Source organism: Polypterus senegalus, chromosome 1, assembly GCF_016835505.1.
Source record: "Polypterus senegalus isolate Bchr_013 chromosome 1, ASM1683550v1, whole genome shotgun sequence".
Taxonomy (NCBI): Eukaryota; Metazoa; Chordata; class Cladistia; order Polypteriformes; family Polypteridae; genus Polypterus; species Polypterus senegalus.
The window spans coordinates 193,351,378-193,366,336 of NC_053154.1; the positions used below are offsets into that span (position 1 = coordinate 193,351,378).

The 14,959-nt window shown below is 36.5% G+C and overlaps 1 protein-coding gene across 1 annotated transcript in view; it reads left to right on the top strand.

Annotated features, from left to right (window-relative positions):
• tprg1 (tumor protein p63 regulated 1) overlaps positions 1–14,752 on the top strand; it is a 94,180-nt gene extending 79,428 nt beyond the window's left edge. Inside the window, exons 5-6 of the mRNA XM_039765871.1 lie at positions 9,183–9,336; positions 13,128–14,752. Coding sequence (XP_039621805.1) covers positions 9,183–9,336; positions 13,128–13,322 — 349 coding nt within the window. The 3' untranslated portion in view covers positions 13,323–14,752. The remainder of the gene's footprint in view (positions 1–9,182; positions 9,337–13,127) is intronic.
• The last annotated feature ends 207 nt before the right edge of the window (positions 14,753–14,959 follow it).

A 14,959-nucleotide genomic window follows, 5' to 3' on the forward strand; every position in this document is an offset into this window, starting at 1 on the left:
TGCCTCAAATGCCTCTGCAAGCCCCCTCCACTGGTCTGATCCTGGAGCATGGCACAAGCATCTCTGCAACCTACTCAAGTGCCATGGCACCGCCACCAGAAATGTCTTCCTACTTTCAGTTTTACTGTAGTTTTAGTTAGCCTTCATACCATATTCTTAGTTTTAGGTTTTATTTCACAAATTAATTTTAATTTTATTTGTTATGGTATTATGAAGATTAATTTTGTATCACAATAAAAGAGCTGTAGACTTAACTAGATTTGGATATATTTGTTTAATGACAGTAGATACTTAGAGGTATGTCCTGTCAAAACCAAACAAAAATAAAACCAGAAACTGAATAATAGCAATTTTATATTAAGGTGCTTATATTTTATGATTATTTGTGTGGAAGAAATGGTACTTTTGTATGAAAATTAGCAATAAAATTTAAATGGTATAAATCATATCAGAAAAATCCTTCTTTCTCCATTGCACAATACCACTTATACAAAACAGAGCCTGACTGCTAGTGTGATTCAGCTATACATCCATCTGTTAGAATTGGAGATCGTACATCAGCGACACTGGTTCTGAACACAGGCACACCACAGGGTTGTGTGCTCAGCCCAGCACTCTTCACGTTATTTACGCACGATTGCTCTGCCATTCATGCCACAAATATGGTTGTGAAGTTTGCGGATGATACGACCGTGGTGGGTCTTATATCAGACAATGATGAGACTCACTACAGAGAGGAGATACAACACCTAGCACTAAGGTGCTCAGCCAACAACCTCATCTTGAACACCAGCAAGACCAAAGAGGTAATTGTGGACTATAGGAGGTCCAGAAGAACAGAACATGCTCCTATATTCATACAGGAGGAGGCTGTAATGTGTGTGAACAATATCAAGTTCTTGGGTATCCACATCACATCGGATCTGACCTGGTCTTTGAACACATCTCACCTGGTAAAGAAGGCCCAAAAAAAACTCTTCTTCCTCAGGAAGATGAGACGTGCTGGATTCTCCTCTTGGCTGCTCACAAACTTCTACAGATCCACTATAGAAAGCATTTTCTGTCACAGTATGACAGTATGGTATGGCAGCTGCACAGTACAGGACAGGAAGGACTTGGCATGGGTGGTGAGAACAGCACAGGGGATCGTGGGAAGTCCTCTCCTAGACTTGGACTCTGTATATGCTGGATGGGTGCAGAAGAGTGCCAGATGTATAGCTGCGGATCTCACCCATCCAGGAAATGGACTGTTTGTACCACTACCTTCGGGAAAGTGATACAGAAACATAAAAACACATACCAACAGACTGCAAGACAGCTTTTTCCCCCAGAGCTGTGAAGTCCGTCTGCCCCTGCTGATACACACACATACATCTACATCTACCCCTAACCTGCCCCCTTGTAGACATGCACTTTCCCTTGTAATCAAACACACACATTCATATTCCTCCCCTGCACACAGATCACTGGTCTCTACAGCTGACTACCTCAGGAAAAGTCTGGACTTGATGATGTTTTATTGCTGCTGTCTTTTATACTTACTATGTTTATTTTATTGTTTATAGTGTATTGTGTATTTTAAGTATTCTGCCTTGGAACCAAGTCCTACCAACAAAAAATATTGTTATGTGTATGCATAATGAAAATGAAGAATTCTGTATCTGTTAATTTTCAAGAAGCCTCTGTGCTCCAGTGAAGTGGCCATTCTATTTCACAATCAGGATGACAACTCTGTCCACAAGCGGAGAATATGTGTTCAGCAAATGCTTGTGAGGCAGGGACACAAACGAGATCAACCACTGTGGCTTGTGAACTGAACAAGTGTGAAACACCTGCTTACCTACCAGATATTTCTGCATTTGAAGTGGAGCACTTTCAGATGGCCAAGACTGGTTTTCTGGCTTTAACCCAATCATTTTATTAGCTGAAACTGCTGCAATCTGTGTTGCCTCATCTTGTTGTGATGGTAACACTTAAATTAATTAATAAATTCCTTTTTAGTTTTAGAACAATAAATAGCAATTTTGCAAATACACCTCGGGTCCACATTCCCATTTTCAGTTTTCTTATGTAAAAGATTGCTTCAGGTATGTGCACATTTTATTTGCAAATGCACATGGCATGTTAAATTTAAGGTCAAGAGAAGAAGCACATTTTGTGAACAGCAACATGACACATAGTCTTGTTCACATGCTGGTTTTGACAGACAGGTTTACTTGGGCTCGATCACATTTTTGATATTTAACCATATTTGCTTCCCAAGCATGGTGTTAATGTTTGCTACCTGTGTTATATGTACTTGAACTTGCATATGTGCCTTGATTGTTCAGGCTTTTCATCCTTTTCTTTGCCCAGAAATATGTCATAGGCTACTTTGTAAAATAGCTGTTTAGGTAAATTTTAAGATCATTTGTGTGTTACCCTTATGTGCAGCACACAGTGTACCCTGCTTTAACACCATACACCATAGTATTTTCACTTTTTTTGTTATATTTGAAAAACTTCCATACGGTGCTTTGTCATTTTCTTCTGGTCATGTAAATCGCTGATGCTGTCCAGTCAGAAAAAAGTTGAAATACTGTATTTCACTCCCTACACACCAGTACCAGAATTCTATGCTAAAATAAATAATTTTGTGTTTAGTAAAGTTTTGGCTTTTCATCTTGGTTTTGTTAACTTGTGTTTCAGTTTACAAAAATGTTTTTTCATTAATAGCTTTAGTCTTTGTTTTTTTTTTAGGTTACGATAGTAACCTTGCTCTGTACCTTGCTCCGCTTGATCTGCATATACATAAGTGTCAATACTCTGTGTTAGGAATGTATTAATGTGAAGAGCAAAGAGTATTTCTCCATTAGAAATTCAAGCACCACTCTCTAAGACCAGTGTTTCTCCCTTGAAGTATGCAGCACCATGACTGAAGAGTAGGAAGGTGGAGGGGGTTTGTTTTCACCGCTACAGCCAATGGCTGAAGGTCGTTGGGAGTGGAATTGATAACCAAGATGAGAGCCAATAGTCAACAGCATAAAACAGTGCTGGTTAACCAAAGAGCTTTGCATCTTCCTTGGGCTTCAATAAATTGTTTCTTTACATTTTAAAACATGATCATGTCTCTTTCTTTCCTGTCCAGCACACCACCCCGTATTCAGTCATCTGTTCACTTTATTGGCTAGTAGTAGTATTCACGTGTTCCTCCAATCACTTCTGCTGCAAACTTTCAGTGCAGCCCAGAAAGCATAATATTAATAAATATCAAAAAATAAAGTCATCGACAAATAAAAAAACTTGTTGGCTAATTTACTTTTTTATATAACCCCACCAAATTTCAATCAAATCTGTCAAGGCATCTTTAAGATTTTAGAGTACACTATTTGACTTTTCTGTTGTAAAGAGTGTTTTACCCCAAAATACTGATGTATCAAGATGTCCTTTTTTAGTGGATACCTGCTGGCCTAGATGTACAATTCTACCATATTTGTAGGTTTTATATATACAGTATAAAACCTCCTCCTCATAATTCAAACTAGTTTACAGAACAATCTAAACTGAGTTGGAATGTTTATCAGGAAACCAAGTTAACAAACAATAGAGAACAAAATTTTGAAGTATAAATGTAGGCTATAATTAGTTCGATGGATACTTGAAAACTAGTGCTCTTTAAAATAAAAATACAAACAAGAAACCGCTAGTGACCAATTGATAAGGTGAGTAGAATCCAACTTGAGCATTGCTGGTGTGAGCAGATGGTCCTTTATACTGCAGGATGCCAGCTGAATGCTGCTAGTATGAGTGGGCATTTAAGGGATCATAAAGGGTATTAGGCTAAGCCGCATTTCTCTTTTTCCTCTTTTTGCAGTTACAGGAAAAGTATAATAGAAGTGATCTATTTTATTTTTCAAATTACATTTCATTTTTTAGACAATATGTTTTAGATCAGTAGCCTACTAAGACTACATTTGAAACCGAATATTGGCTGAGGTACAGCAGGTAAGATAGGCATTGATAGCACTGAAAAATCTAGAAGACTATCCCTTTTCATAATGATGATACAAGCTAATTATTAAAAAAAAAAAACATAAATAGGCGGATCATGGAACTGATGTGTACAACCAGTTTTGTAAAGTACTGCAATATTTCATGGCATGTCTAGAAACAGTGCTGAAATAAGTGTAAAGTAAAACAAGCTACCATTCTTCAACATTTCCAATTCACTTTTTGCCTTCAACACAAATTTGTTTATTATTTTTAAACTATGTTCAGGTTATGTCTGAATGTTGACATTGGACAGCCCTACACATCATGTCTTGAAATTGAGCATTTTCCTTTAAAAAAAAAACAAAAAAAACATATTGACAACATACAGACTCCATAAAGACAGTACACAAATGAGGATTTTCAGTCAGGGATTCTTGAACTTTGAGACAAGAATACTAGCTACAGTATAACCAAACAGATATCTCTTATCATCACTGCTAAAATTTATGGAAACTTGACACTTAAGTTTCTGTCTTTGCACTTCAAGTTCACTTTCTCCTGTCAGGAAGTGGACATTTATATCCCATCTGAGTGAAATCCAGGATCATAGGTCATCCTGAAATATCTCTGCATAGCTGATCCCTGGCCAGAATATTTGTAGAGCACAAGGGGATTTTGTGAATCAGGTTTCTGTGCCCAAATTTCACATAATAGAGATGCCTCCTCTTACTGACACCCTGATAAGATAAAACATCTTTCTCTACCATAAGACCAAGTAACATACAGTCTCTGGTGGTAGTTTTTCAAGCCTTTTTACATGGAAAGTATTTTTAGTAATGTAAGGTAAGGTCCTTATTGTAGTTGCTTTCCTTAGGAATAAATATAAACACTCATTTGATGCATTCCCTGTGAGAAATCAAACATAGCCAGTTGCATGCCACCTGCTTGCTCTATTCAATTTACATTTTTTAAAACTACTATAGCATCATTCTTTACCTGTGATATACTTGACTTGTCCCACCTCAGTTTCTTAATAGATTTAATCCCGTTAAAAGCTGCTATGCTGTGGTTTTTTTTAATACATTCGTATTAAAGGAATGCTCTGAGTAAAAATTTTAATCTCATATTTGCATGTAGAATGACATATCATAAACAGGAAATTAAAACCTCATGGAGTCACCTTTTGAACTGAAGACGGGACTCTTGACCAGTGGATGAGCGGGAGAGGCGAACCTTTAAATTGAAAAGTGACACCCATGAGACTTTAGTTTCCCGTTTATAATGTGCACAGATTATTCCGGAAATATATCTATTTAATAGTATTTTAGCACAAAACATGCATTTTATGCATTTAACTAAATAACTAACATGTGAATTTGTGACAGAAGTAACATGAATTTGACTTTTTTCCTTTTCAGTTTGACATTTTTTGTATCATTTGCCATTGCACATCTCTGGTCCTTTTGGCTTTTATTATATCATAAACTTTTTGCTCTCCTTTCTGTATGAAAACATGAGATTACATTTTTTTTCTTGGCCAGTACTATAAACTACTGTACATTAGGTAATTAAAATATAAAAAATATTTTGGAATGGTGTATTCCTTTAAGCATTTAATCAGACATTTAAACCTTTGTTTTTCAGATTATTTAAATTATTGTATTGTAAAAGGAGCACCTATAAGTTGCATTCTTTCCCTTTTAGTCTAACTCATTTGTGTCACACCAGTTTTCTGAATATAATTTTAATATGTTTGTAAATTTGCATAATGCTTCATAACCCTGGCATGCAGTAGATTTTAAAGACAGCAATCATAAACACCATAAAATCTATTAAGTACCTCAGGAAACACAAGGGGAAGGTTTTAGAATTGCCCTTGCAGTCCCCAGACTTAAACATCATTAAAAATCTATGGGTAGAGTTTAAATTTGATGTGCACGCAGGATAGCCCAAGAATACTTCACAGCTGGAAGTAGTGTTCTAACATTATGACTTCAGTATTAATACCAGCTTTTGGACCTCAGTATTGGTACTGAAGCAAATAAAGGTAAGAGGATTATGATTATAATGATGCCTGAGATACAAAGAGACAATTAACATTTTTTTGTTTCCTTTTAAGAATATTTCTCACATGTGTTCAATGTTCATAAAAGTTAAAGGTGTGGAACAAATGTGTTGTTTTAACAATGCTCCATCTATCCAAACCTGCTTATCCTAAGCAGAGTCACAGTGCAGCTGATGCAGGCAAACGTAAGACACAAGGCAGGAACAACATAACTCCTGAACAGGACATCAGTCCATCATAGGAGGAACACACACAGACACATACACACACTCGTATAATGTGACTTCTTTCTATTGATCTTCCAACTTCTTCTCCACTTCTTTTCTGTTGCTACACAACATAATGTCATTAGCATTATTGATGCTGAATCACTTACTCCCTGTGCAACCAACCAGAAATGTGTACAATGTTTTAAGTAGGAGTTTGAGCAAAATATGTCTATTACATTAATGATATGCTGCTTTATATAACTAAACCCAAATTATGACTTTACTTGCATTAAATGCAATTGTTGAGCTTCCAAAAAGGTCCAGGTTTAAGAGCAACTTAGACAAAAGCATGTTATTCACAGTTAATGTTTTCTGTTTTGAGCTAAATAAGGACTTTTTTCATTAATCGTCATATCAATTTATTTCTCTAGCACATAAGTGTTATGACATACTCAAAAGCACTAAATTACATGTCTGATATACTAAACTAGTCCTCCTTGGTTACAAAATGTTTCTTCTCTTTTCATTTTGTTCAGTCGTCTTGGTAATTGGGGAATTAAGTGAAAAGATAATGTAATGTACCAGATATTTTTTGCAACAAATGTGTTTACCATACATGAAGATGTTTAGATACCTTGAGTGTGAATTCTATAACCCAAGCATGTCAAACTCACTACCATTGGTGGGGCGCTTCAACTGCCATATGTGCATCAGCGGGTCGCACTGTAACAAATACTGTTATACTATTATACAAAGTTACTGTAGCTTTCTTTCCAATACTGAAAACTTTAAAAAAAATGTAACACTTAAAGTTTTAAGAAAAGCAATTTATTTCCATACACTCTCCGTACAACAGCGTACAATTAGAGTCTTAGCCTCTTAGCTAGGTCCTTATATTATTATATTATATTCGTTATATTATATTCATTTCTTATATAGGAGTCTTACAGTGTGAGATCTATTTCTTTTGTCCCAACACTTGGCATCTCTTGTTAGTAACCAGTTCGTCAATATCAGGCTTGAAATCTTGTGCAGCTGCAACTTTTATGAGGGAAAAAAGGTGCTCGGCAGTAAGTCTTGAGCGATGTGGGGTTTCGTTAGCTTTCGTTAATGAAAACAATTGCTCACAAAGGTAAGTGCTTCCGAACATAGACAGTACTCTCAATGCCATCTTACAGATCTGCACATACGAGGGTGGCAGGTAAGCATACAAGCCTGGCACACCAACTTTGTTGTATTTTGCCTTCAGAATAGAATCTGACTGCAGTTCATTCAATTCCATTTGGATATTCTCAGGCGCATTCTCAATGTTGTACGAGAACAGCGCAAAGTCCTGTTCATGTGAACTGAAATCACGAAAACGCTCACTGAATTCATTGCTCAGTAATTCAAGTTGGCAAACAAATCCTCCAAAAATCTAATTTTACTTTACTAAGTTTACTTCAAAGTTTATATTGCAAAATAAGCCGATATTCAAAAAGCCACCTGACCTACACTAATTTTACAAACTCAAAATCACAAAAATAAACAACTCGCCAACTTCTCGAGTCCACTTCAGATCTTCAGCTGTAGTCTGCACTAACTGTTCATTACTATACTAGCACAAAATTACATAAAACTAGAGCAAAAAACGTGAAAATATGCAAGCTATTACTACACGTGATGGTCAGTTGTGCCCAGTGGCCAGTCTCAGCAGCCCAGCCCGTAGTGTAAACTAGCAGGGGCGGCTCTAGGCTTGTGGCGGCCCTGGGCAGAGAAAGAATCGGTGACCCCTTAACCCGCCAATATGGTATCTTATGCATGGTGGATGGCCACGTCTGTTGTGGACACTGCATAGCCGCCTCGTGCTCATGACACGCTTCTAGATGTGTGTGTCCATAACTTGAAAACCAAGTGGCGGCCCATTATATTCTCATTACGGCAGAACGTTATAATACTACATATAGCTTACTGCTCCAACCCTAGCAACATTAGTAGAGTAAATACAGCGTACTAATTAACAAGTAACATAAAAATTTTTTCCACATTGCCATCGTTTTTTTCTCCTTCTGTTTTATATTCAATATATATTGGCGTGGCGGCCCTGTGCAGGTGCACAGTTTGCACATGCCTAAAGCCACCCCTGCTGACGTTACAGCTTATTAACTTTGGTCAAGGCTCGTGGCTATACTAGCAGATGACATTTCCCGTACTGTAATGCCATGGGAAAATGTGCTTTAGTCAGAAGGCAGAAGTAAGAATAGTCAATAAGTAACGCCAAAGATGCAGAATGATTCAATCACAAACGATAGTAATCATTTTGTACAAGTTCAGTGCTAACTAGGATCTGTCATGCAGGCTTCAGCCCAGGGACCACGTGTTTGACATGCCTGCTATAACCTATTGAAAAAAGAAAAAAAAACATGTGGCAATGTTTTCTTTGTTGGAATATTATTGTCAGTTCATAGCTAAATTTCAGTAAACATTGTCAAAAGGAAAGGTGAAATATTATGAACATAGCATCTAAGAAATCTTAAATGAATCATTTGAAAATATCATGACTATTCTGTATTGGTCAGCTTTTGCCAAATATTGGAAGAAAGCATTCTATTATGTGCAGTTAACAAATTCAGAGTAATTGCTCGTAATACAATACTTCTGCTAGAAGGTTGTGTGTCAACTGTGTATTTCAGTTGTGTTATGTATGCAGTACCTTTTCACTGGTTTATAGTTTTAATTACAGCCTGACATTTATCTGTTTAACTCAGTTTTGTGAATGTGTGAGCAATGAGCTCTGTAAAAGTAATTTCATCTTATTAACCATTAACCTGTTGAGCTAGTTCCATATGTTCCTTTAGTGTAGGTGTCCGTTTTGTCTTAGTTCACATCCAAGTATCAGGGAAGTCTTTTAACACCCTTTTTTTTTTTTTTTTTTTTTTTTTGGGGTCATTGCACAGGAGAGAGGGGAAAGGAGTACGTATTCATTGGGACCGCCTTCGTGAGCCATCTTTTATGTCCCGCTGGAATCCCATGTCATTGGATTTTCCATATTGCACTCTAATCTCTCACCCAGTAAAGGATGCCAGTGAAACCTTTGGTGCTCTGTGTGAGGTAGGTACTGTAGGCCCTGTTACCTACTAGTAGTTGTAGTTAGAGGTTGTGTTAAATAATATTGCTACATTAAAGTGATTTAATAGCTTCATTTATCAACGAAAATGGAGAAGCGATCCTTTGAATGCATCTCTGTTCCTGTACTGAGATAGATAAATGTATGTGTATCACAGATGACATAAATGCTTAATACCACAAATACCCAGTGTCATCTTCAGCACTGAAAAGATTAATGATGTAGTTTAGAAGAAGAACTTTGAAGAATAAGCCAAATCTGAAACTAGCAGATAAAAAGAAAAGGTTAAAATGGTAAAGGTACACAGAGATTGGACAATAGATGATAAGAAAAGTGCATCATCATGGCCAGCATCCCAGAGCCATCTTTTCTCTGTTGCTTATGACACTAGTGTTTGGCATGGATTTAAGGAAGAAGCCAAGTGACGACGTTTGCTTCTCAAAGCTACATTCTCTTATGTACTTATCCTTTTATGCAGGTGTACATCTGAGCCTTCATTTCCCTTCTGGTTAGATCCAGTTTACCCTCTTCTCTCGTGACAGTAACAGACACCTTTGTATGAAATCTTCAGTTTATTGGCCAACTGTCACACCAAAGGTCCCACTAGAGGACATCAGGACCCCCATGCCACCCTCAGTTAGGTCAGAAACATGCATACCAGTACCCAGCTGGAAGTCATTTTGTAGGGCTCTGTCAGTGCACTTCCTGTTCCTCCTCGCACAAAGAAGCAAATACCAGTCGTGCTGCTGGGTTGATGCCCATCTACAGCCCTGTACAGCTCTTCTTGTGTAACAGCCCATCTCCTTCATGCTTTTAAAACTGTGATGGGAGACACAGCAAACCTTCTTGCGATGACATGTATTGGAGGAGCTGGACTACCTGTGCAACCTGAATCGGCTGCAGTTACATCCTCATGCTACCAGTAATGATAAGGACAATAGCAAATCTCAGACCTGGAGAAGAATCAGTCAAGAAGGATAAGGAGAGAGCAATTCTCTGTGGCCACCATCTGCCAAACTATTCTCTTTCTGGGGGTTGTCTTGCTGTTGCCTCTCCAGTGCACCTGTTGTCCTTTTCATTTGCACCAAAGCATGTAAAGTTGATTCACAATCACTTATGCTTCCTCCCTGGACAGATTGATATCCCTGAAGCTTAACTGGCTTGGTGTTAGACTGCGATGATTAAGTGTTCCCTTAATTTTCAGCAGTGTATATCAACAGATAAATAGTGGTCATCTGCTCTTTATCGCATCCTAAATTTAGACAAATATAACCATATGTAACAAACGATAAACAACAGATTTTTACTTCATCATTAATTATTAAAAAATATATGCAGAAGTGATTTGTAAAAAAGTAATTACACCCCTTGATACAACAGCATTTAGAATCTTTGGCAGCAATAACTTGGAGTTGATTTAATGCATTTAATATACTGAAGAAATTTTGGACTCCTCCTACTTACAACACTGCTTCAGCTTATTGATGTTTTCAGTCTTATAAAACTGAACCAAGATCTCACCTGAGTGCACTGAAGAACATAACAGATAGCTGAGTGAAAAATAACAATAACACACTGTATGCAGCTTGACACATTTCACAATAAGTTAAGAACATACGTTTCCCATGTTGTTTTCCTTTCGTGTGATTATGAATGTGCATCACAATCTACTAACCTGCATTGTGAAGTTGTCTTCTGCCTTCTATCATATGGCCCCTTCGTGACTATAATATTGTATTAAGCAGGTCTGAAATTAAAAGGATGGTTGAAGTGACAAGCCATAGACAGCCCTTGAAATCAGTTCTGTTCTGAGTACTGCCATCATCTCCTGCCATTTAACATAAGTTGTTTTTTGCATAACTAGAGTTGTGTGATTGAATTGTTATATGTACAGTTATGATTTATTTGATAAACTAAACCAAAATGGTGGAAAAAAGAATACATGTAAATAGTATGTATATTGATTGGTATCCACAAAACCAAGTCTGCAGAACTTTAGAGACCATATGAGGGTTAATTTCACTTGATGCACTTTTCCACTTTGTGGCCGTGGTCGTTAGACAAGTTTCCAATTTTATTTTATTTTTTTTCTTTTATCATTGTGACACTTCAAGAGAACTGTTACAAATTTAACTCTGTCCTTATACTGTATTTGTGCAGTTAAATGCCAGTAATATTTCAAATAATACTTTGCCTCAACAGAATTGTTGGTGGTGTAGAGGGTGTTTAAAATTGAGACCAATAGGACAATTTAGTGTGGCACAGGGTGAGTGCATAAAAGGACCTGGCAATCCAGTACAGTATTCTGGACCCTCAAAGTGGATTTTTCACACAAAATTGAATGGTTTTGTCTGGCTCAATTGCTGAGCACAACAGAAGTCACCGATGTCCTTTGTTGCACAACTACACCCAGTGTAACAAACAAATATTATACATGTATTGAAGTATGGACTGGCATCTTATTCACAACATCTTTGCACCTTGTGCCCTCACTGAGGCAGGGAGTGACTTGTTGGTCCTGTTTGTACCCCACAGCAGTGCAGGTACTCCCATCAGTTGTGACTATGGCCAGGCAAGTCTCTTAAATGCAAAACTGGCAATTATTCAAAACAAGTAAGTCATAACATACTGTCATTGGAGGAAAGACAGGCTTAGGTTCTCATTCCCCAACTAAATGAAGGTTAATTCCAGCTAAAACAGACATTTTGAAATGTGTATTCACCTGAATTCATCACAGTGGTAAACTTGCGACACTCCCTGAAATTGCTTTACATACTGGGCCATCTAGGATTTCATTTTTCAACCATGATCTTACTAACAATCTAAAGTTAAATTGCTATCTCTGTCCTATGAACTGTTTTTTTTCCTAAGTCTATTATAATAGTTTACCTGTTGTTAACCAGGTCTAGCAAAGTTTTAATAGTTGATGGCAGTTGGCTTAGGTTAATATAATCTTAAAGTTCATGGAAAGTAATATCTTTTTCATGGCGTCACCGTTTGCCCCAAGGTAGTAAAGCTTTATAATAACTTCTTAACTACTTTGCCTATAATTAATCTTAATTGTAAAATTGCACTATGCAATAGGAAACACTGTTAGGAATCTTAGGTGTGAAAGGAGAACAAGATTTTATTCCAGGTACTACCTGAATTGCTGTCTGTCTTCAACGATCATTAATATTGTGTAGTTTTGTGATTTGAGCATTTAACTGTCATGGTTTAGTTGCCAGAGAACAGAGCATTTAAATGCTTATTCAAGTCTGCCTTATGTTGTAAGAAAAAAGTAAAACAGATAGGCAAGCTCATTACAGCAGTACAGCCTTACTCGGTTAGAGCTAATGTACCAAAATCTCTGAAGCAATTTTATCAGTATGAGGACATTTATTAAGGGCAATACATTGGAACCACTGATTCAGCATCCTGGGTTCAAGTCCTGTACCTGGTCACTTTATATGTGGAGTTTGGCGCATTCTTGTTATTTCTACACTTGTTTTCCTCTTTTTTTTTTTTCATGTGCCGTGTCACATTTGTGTGTGTTTGATCAATTGGTTGTTCCAAATTGGCTCTTGTGGCTGTGATTAAGTGGTCCCTGCAGTGGACTGTCATTGTGTCCATGGCCGCTTTCTACTGCTAGGACATGCTTTGTCCTCCATGATCATGACATGGATTAAGAGGATTTAAGAATATGTTATAGTAGGGTATTATAAACACAGCTAGTGCCTGTCTTAATACATTCATAATTGTTTTTGTTTTGTTTTTTTGTTTTGTTTTTTTACAGTTGGACCAGTTTAGAGAAAAGCTGAGTGAAGCAGCCATGAGTGCCCATGAAAAAAATCCTGTGCCAGGCAAAGCAAATGGAGTCCTGGTGTTAAATCAAGCAATCCAGATTGACACATATGTTGGTCTCGTGTCATACATCATGAATCAGAATAAACTGGGCTATTGCCTGGCCAGAGGAAATATTGGATTCTAAATTAGCCTCTACCCTCCAAGTCTGTATACTGTTACTCTGGTTTTTTATATATAACAGCAGATATATAACTAGTAGAGATGAGATAGTTGTATTTGTTTCCTTGCCTTAGCCTTCTCAATTAAAAAAAAAAACAAAACAAAATTAAACTCATAAGCTTGGATCATCTCAATTTTGTTGCTTCCCGATTTTAGTCCTGTAAGTCAAAGCACTGTAATAAAAATGTATACAAAATCCTTGACAAAGCAGATGTCATGAATGCAAGACTTATTTCAAAGAGCATTCCTAACGTTGTCAAAAGTCTAATTTTAAAAATTCACGGAGGGGGTCCAAACAGGTCAGGTGTTTAAATGCAGTTTTATATCTGAGTTGTTAACATTTATGTGTACTGTGCCCTTTCTCATGTGCTAAGAATGTGCTGTAGAACCTTTAATCTTAGATTAACTATTCATTCTTTCAATACAAACTTAATTAGTTCATTTTTCTCCTGGGAATTTCCCAGCATTTTTTTTTTTACTTGGATCATGATACAAGTGATAGAGTTTCATTTTTGTGTGCTTTTACTGGAAAATGGCCCACTTTACTACAAAACAGCAACTAAGAAGGTCTTTAAGATGTTATACTTAAACAATGTTGTTTTTACAGTGAAATATGATATATTGATATTAAAACTTTATAAGCAATATGTGCATGGGGATATTTATTTCTGTTTTAAAATTCCAGCTAGCTGCATTCTTTTATTTATGTAATATATTTAGTATGCATCTTTCTTTTTTTTTTAACATGAAACTACCCAGTTTAATGTAGTTCTAGTTTTGTGCATAGAATAAATAGAATTCATTGCATTAAATGATCTCAACAATTATGAAAAGTAATTCAGCTGATTACTTGATGAAACTTGATTTAATCCTCTAATTCAGAACAGAGTCATTTATATTTGTCCATACCTTCCTTACTTACAGTGGTTTTAAAGTGAATTAGACATTGGTTGCTGCAAGTTTGCATTCCAGCCAATTTCTAAATCTCATTAAAAGTGTATGTGTTTAATTATTAGGCAAATATATTTGTTGTCAATACTCCATGTGTGATTTATTTAAAAAAAGGGAGCTTTAAGCAGTGCCATACTGATTTATATAAATGAATGTCCTGTGCTTTAACCAGAAATTGCTCTCTTGCATTTTTGTTAAGTGCTGTACTTGTTTTATAAGGAGAGTTGCATGTTATTTGTATGATTTAGAACAAAACACCAGTACAAATTATACAGTTCCAAAATGTGAGAAACAACTACACATCTCTTCTAAACATTTCAAATTGATTTCCAATTAAGAAGAATAACAACAAAAATAGCAACCAGGGTGTTTTGTCAGTGTAGCTTATGATGCTAAACTTCTGTATGTTGTCTTTTTTTTTTTATAACATTTTTGGAAAAAAAATTGCCTGCTTTAATTCTTCAAACCACAAGCAGCCTGTCTAATGCTCTAGTTTTACTTTCCTGTGTGCTGTATAAAATAATGAATAACTAGGAGGCAAAGGACATTGTTCAGTTATTACTTTATTTTGAATATAGAACAACACCCTGCAAGCATCTACATGTAGAGCGCGAACATAAAGAAAATGCCTTCAGTAAAAGAGATTACTGG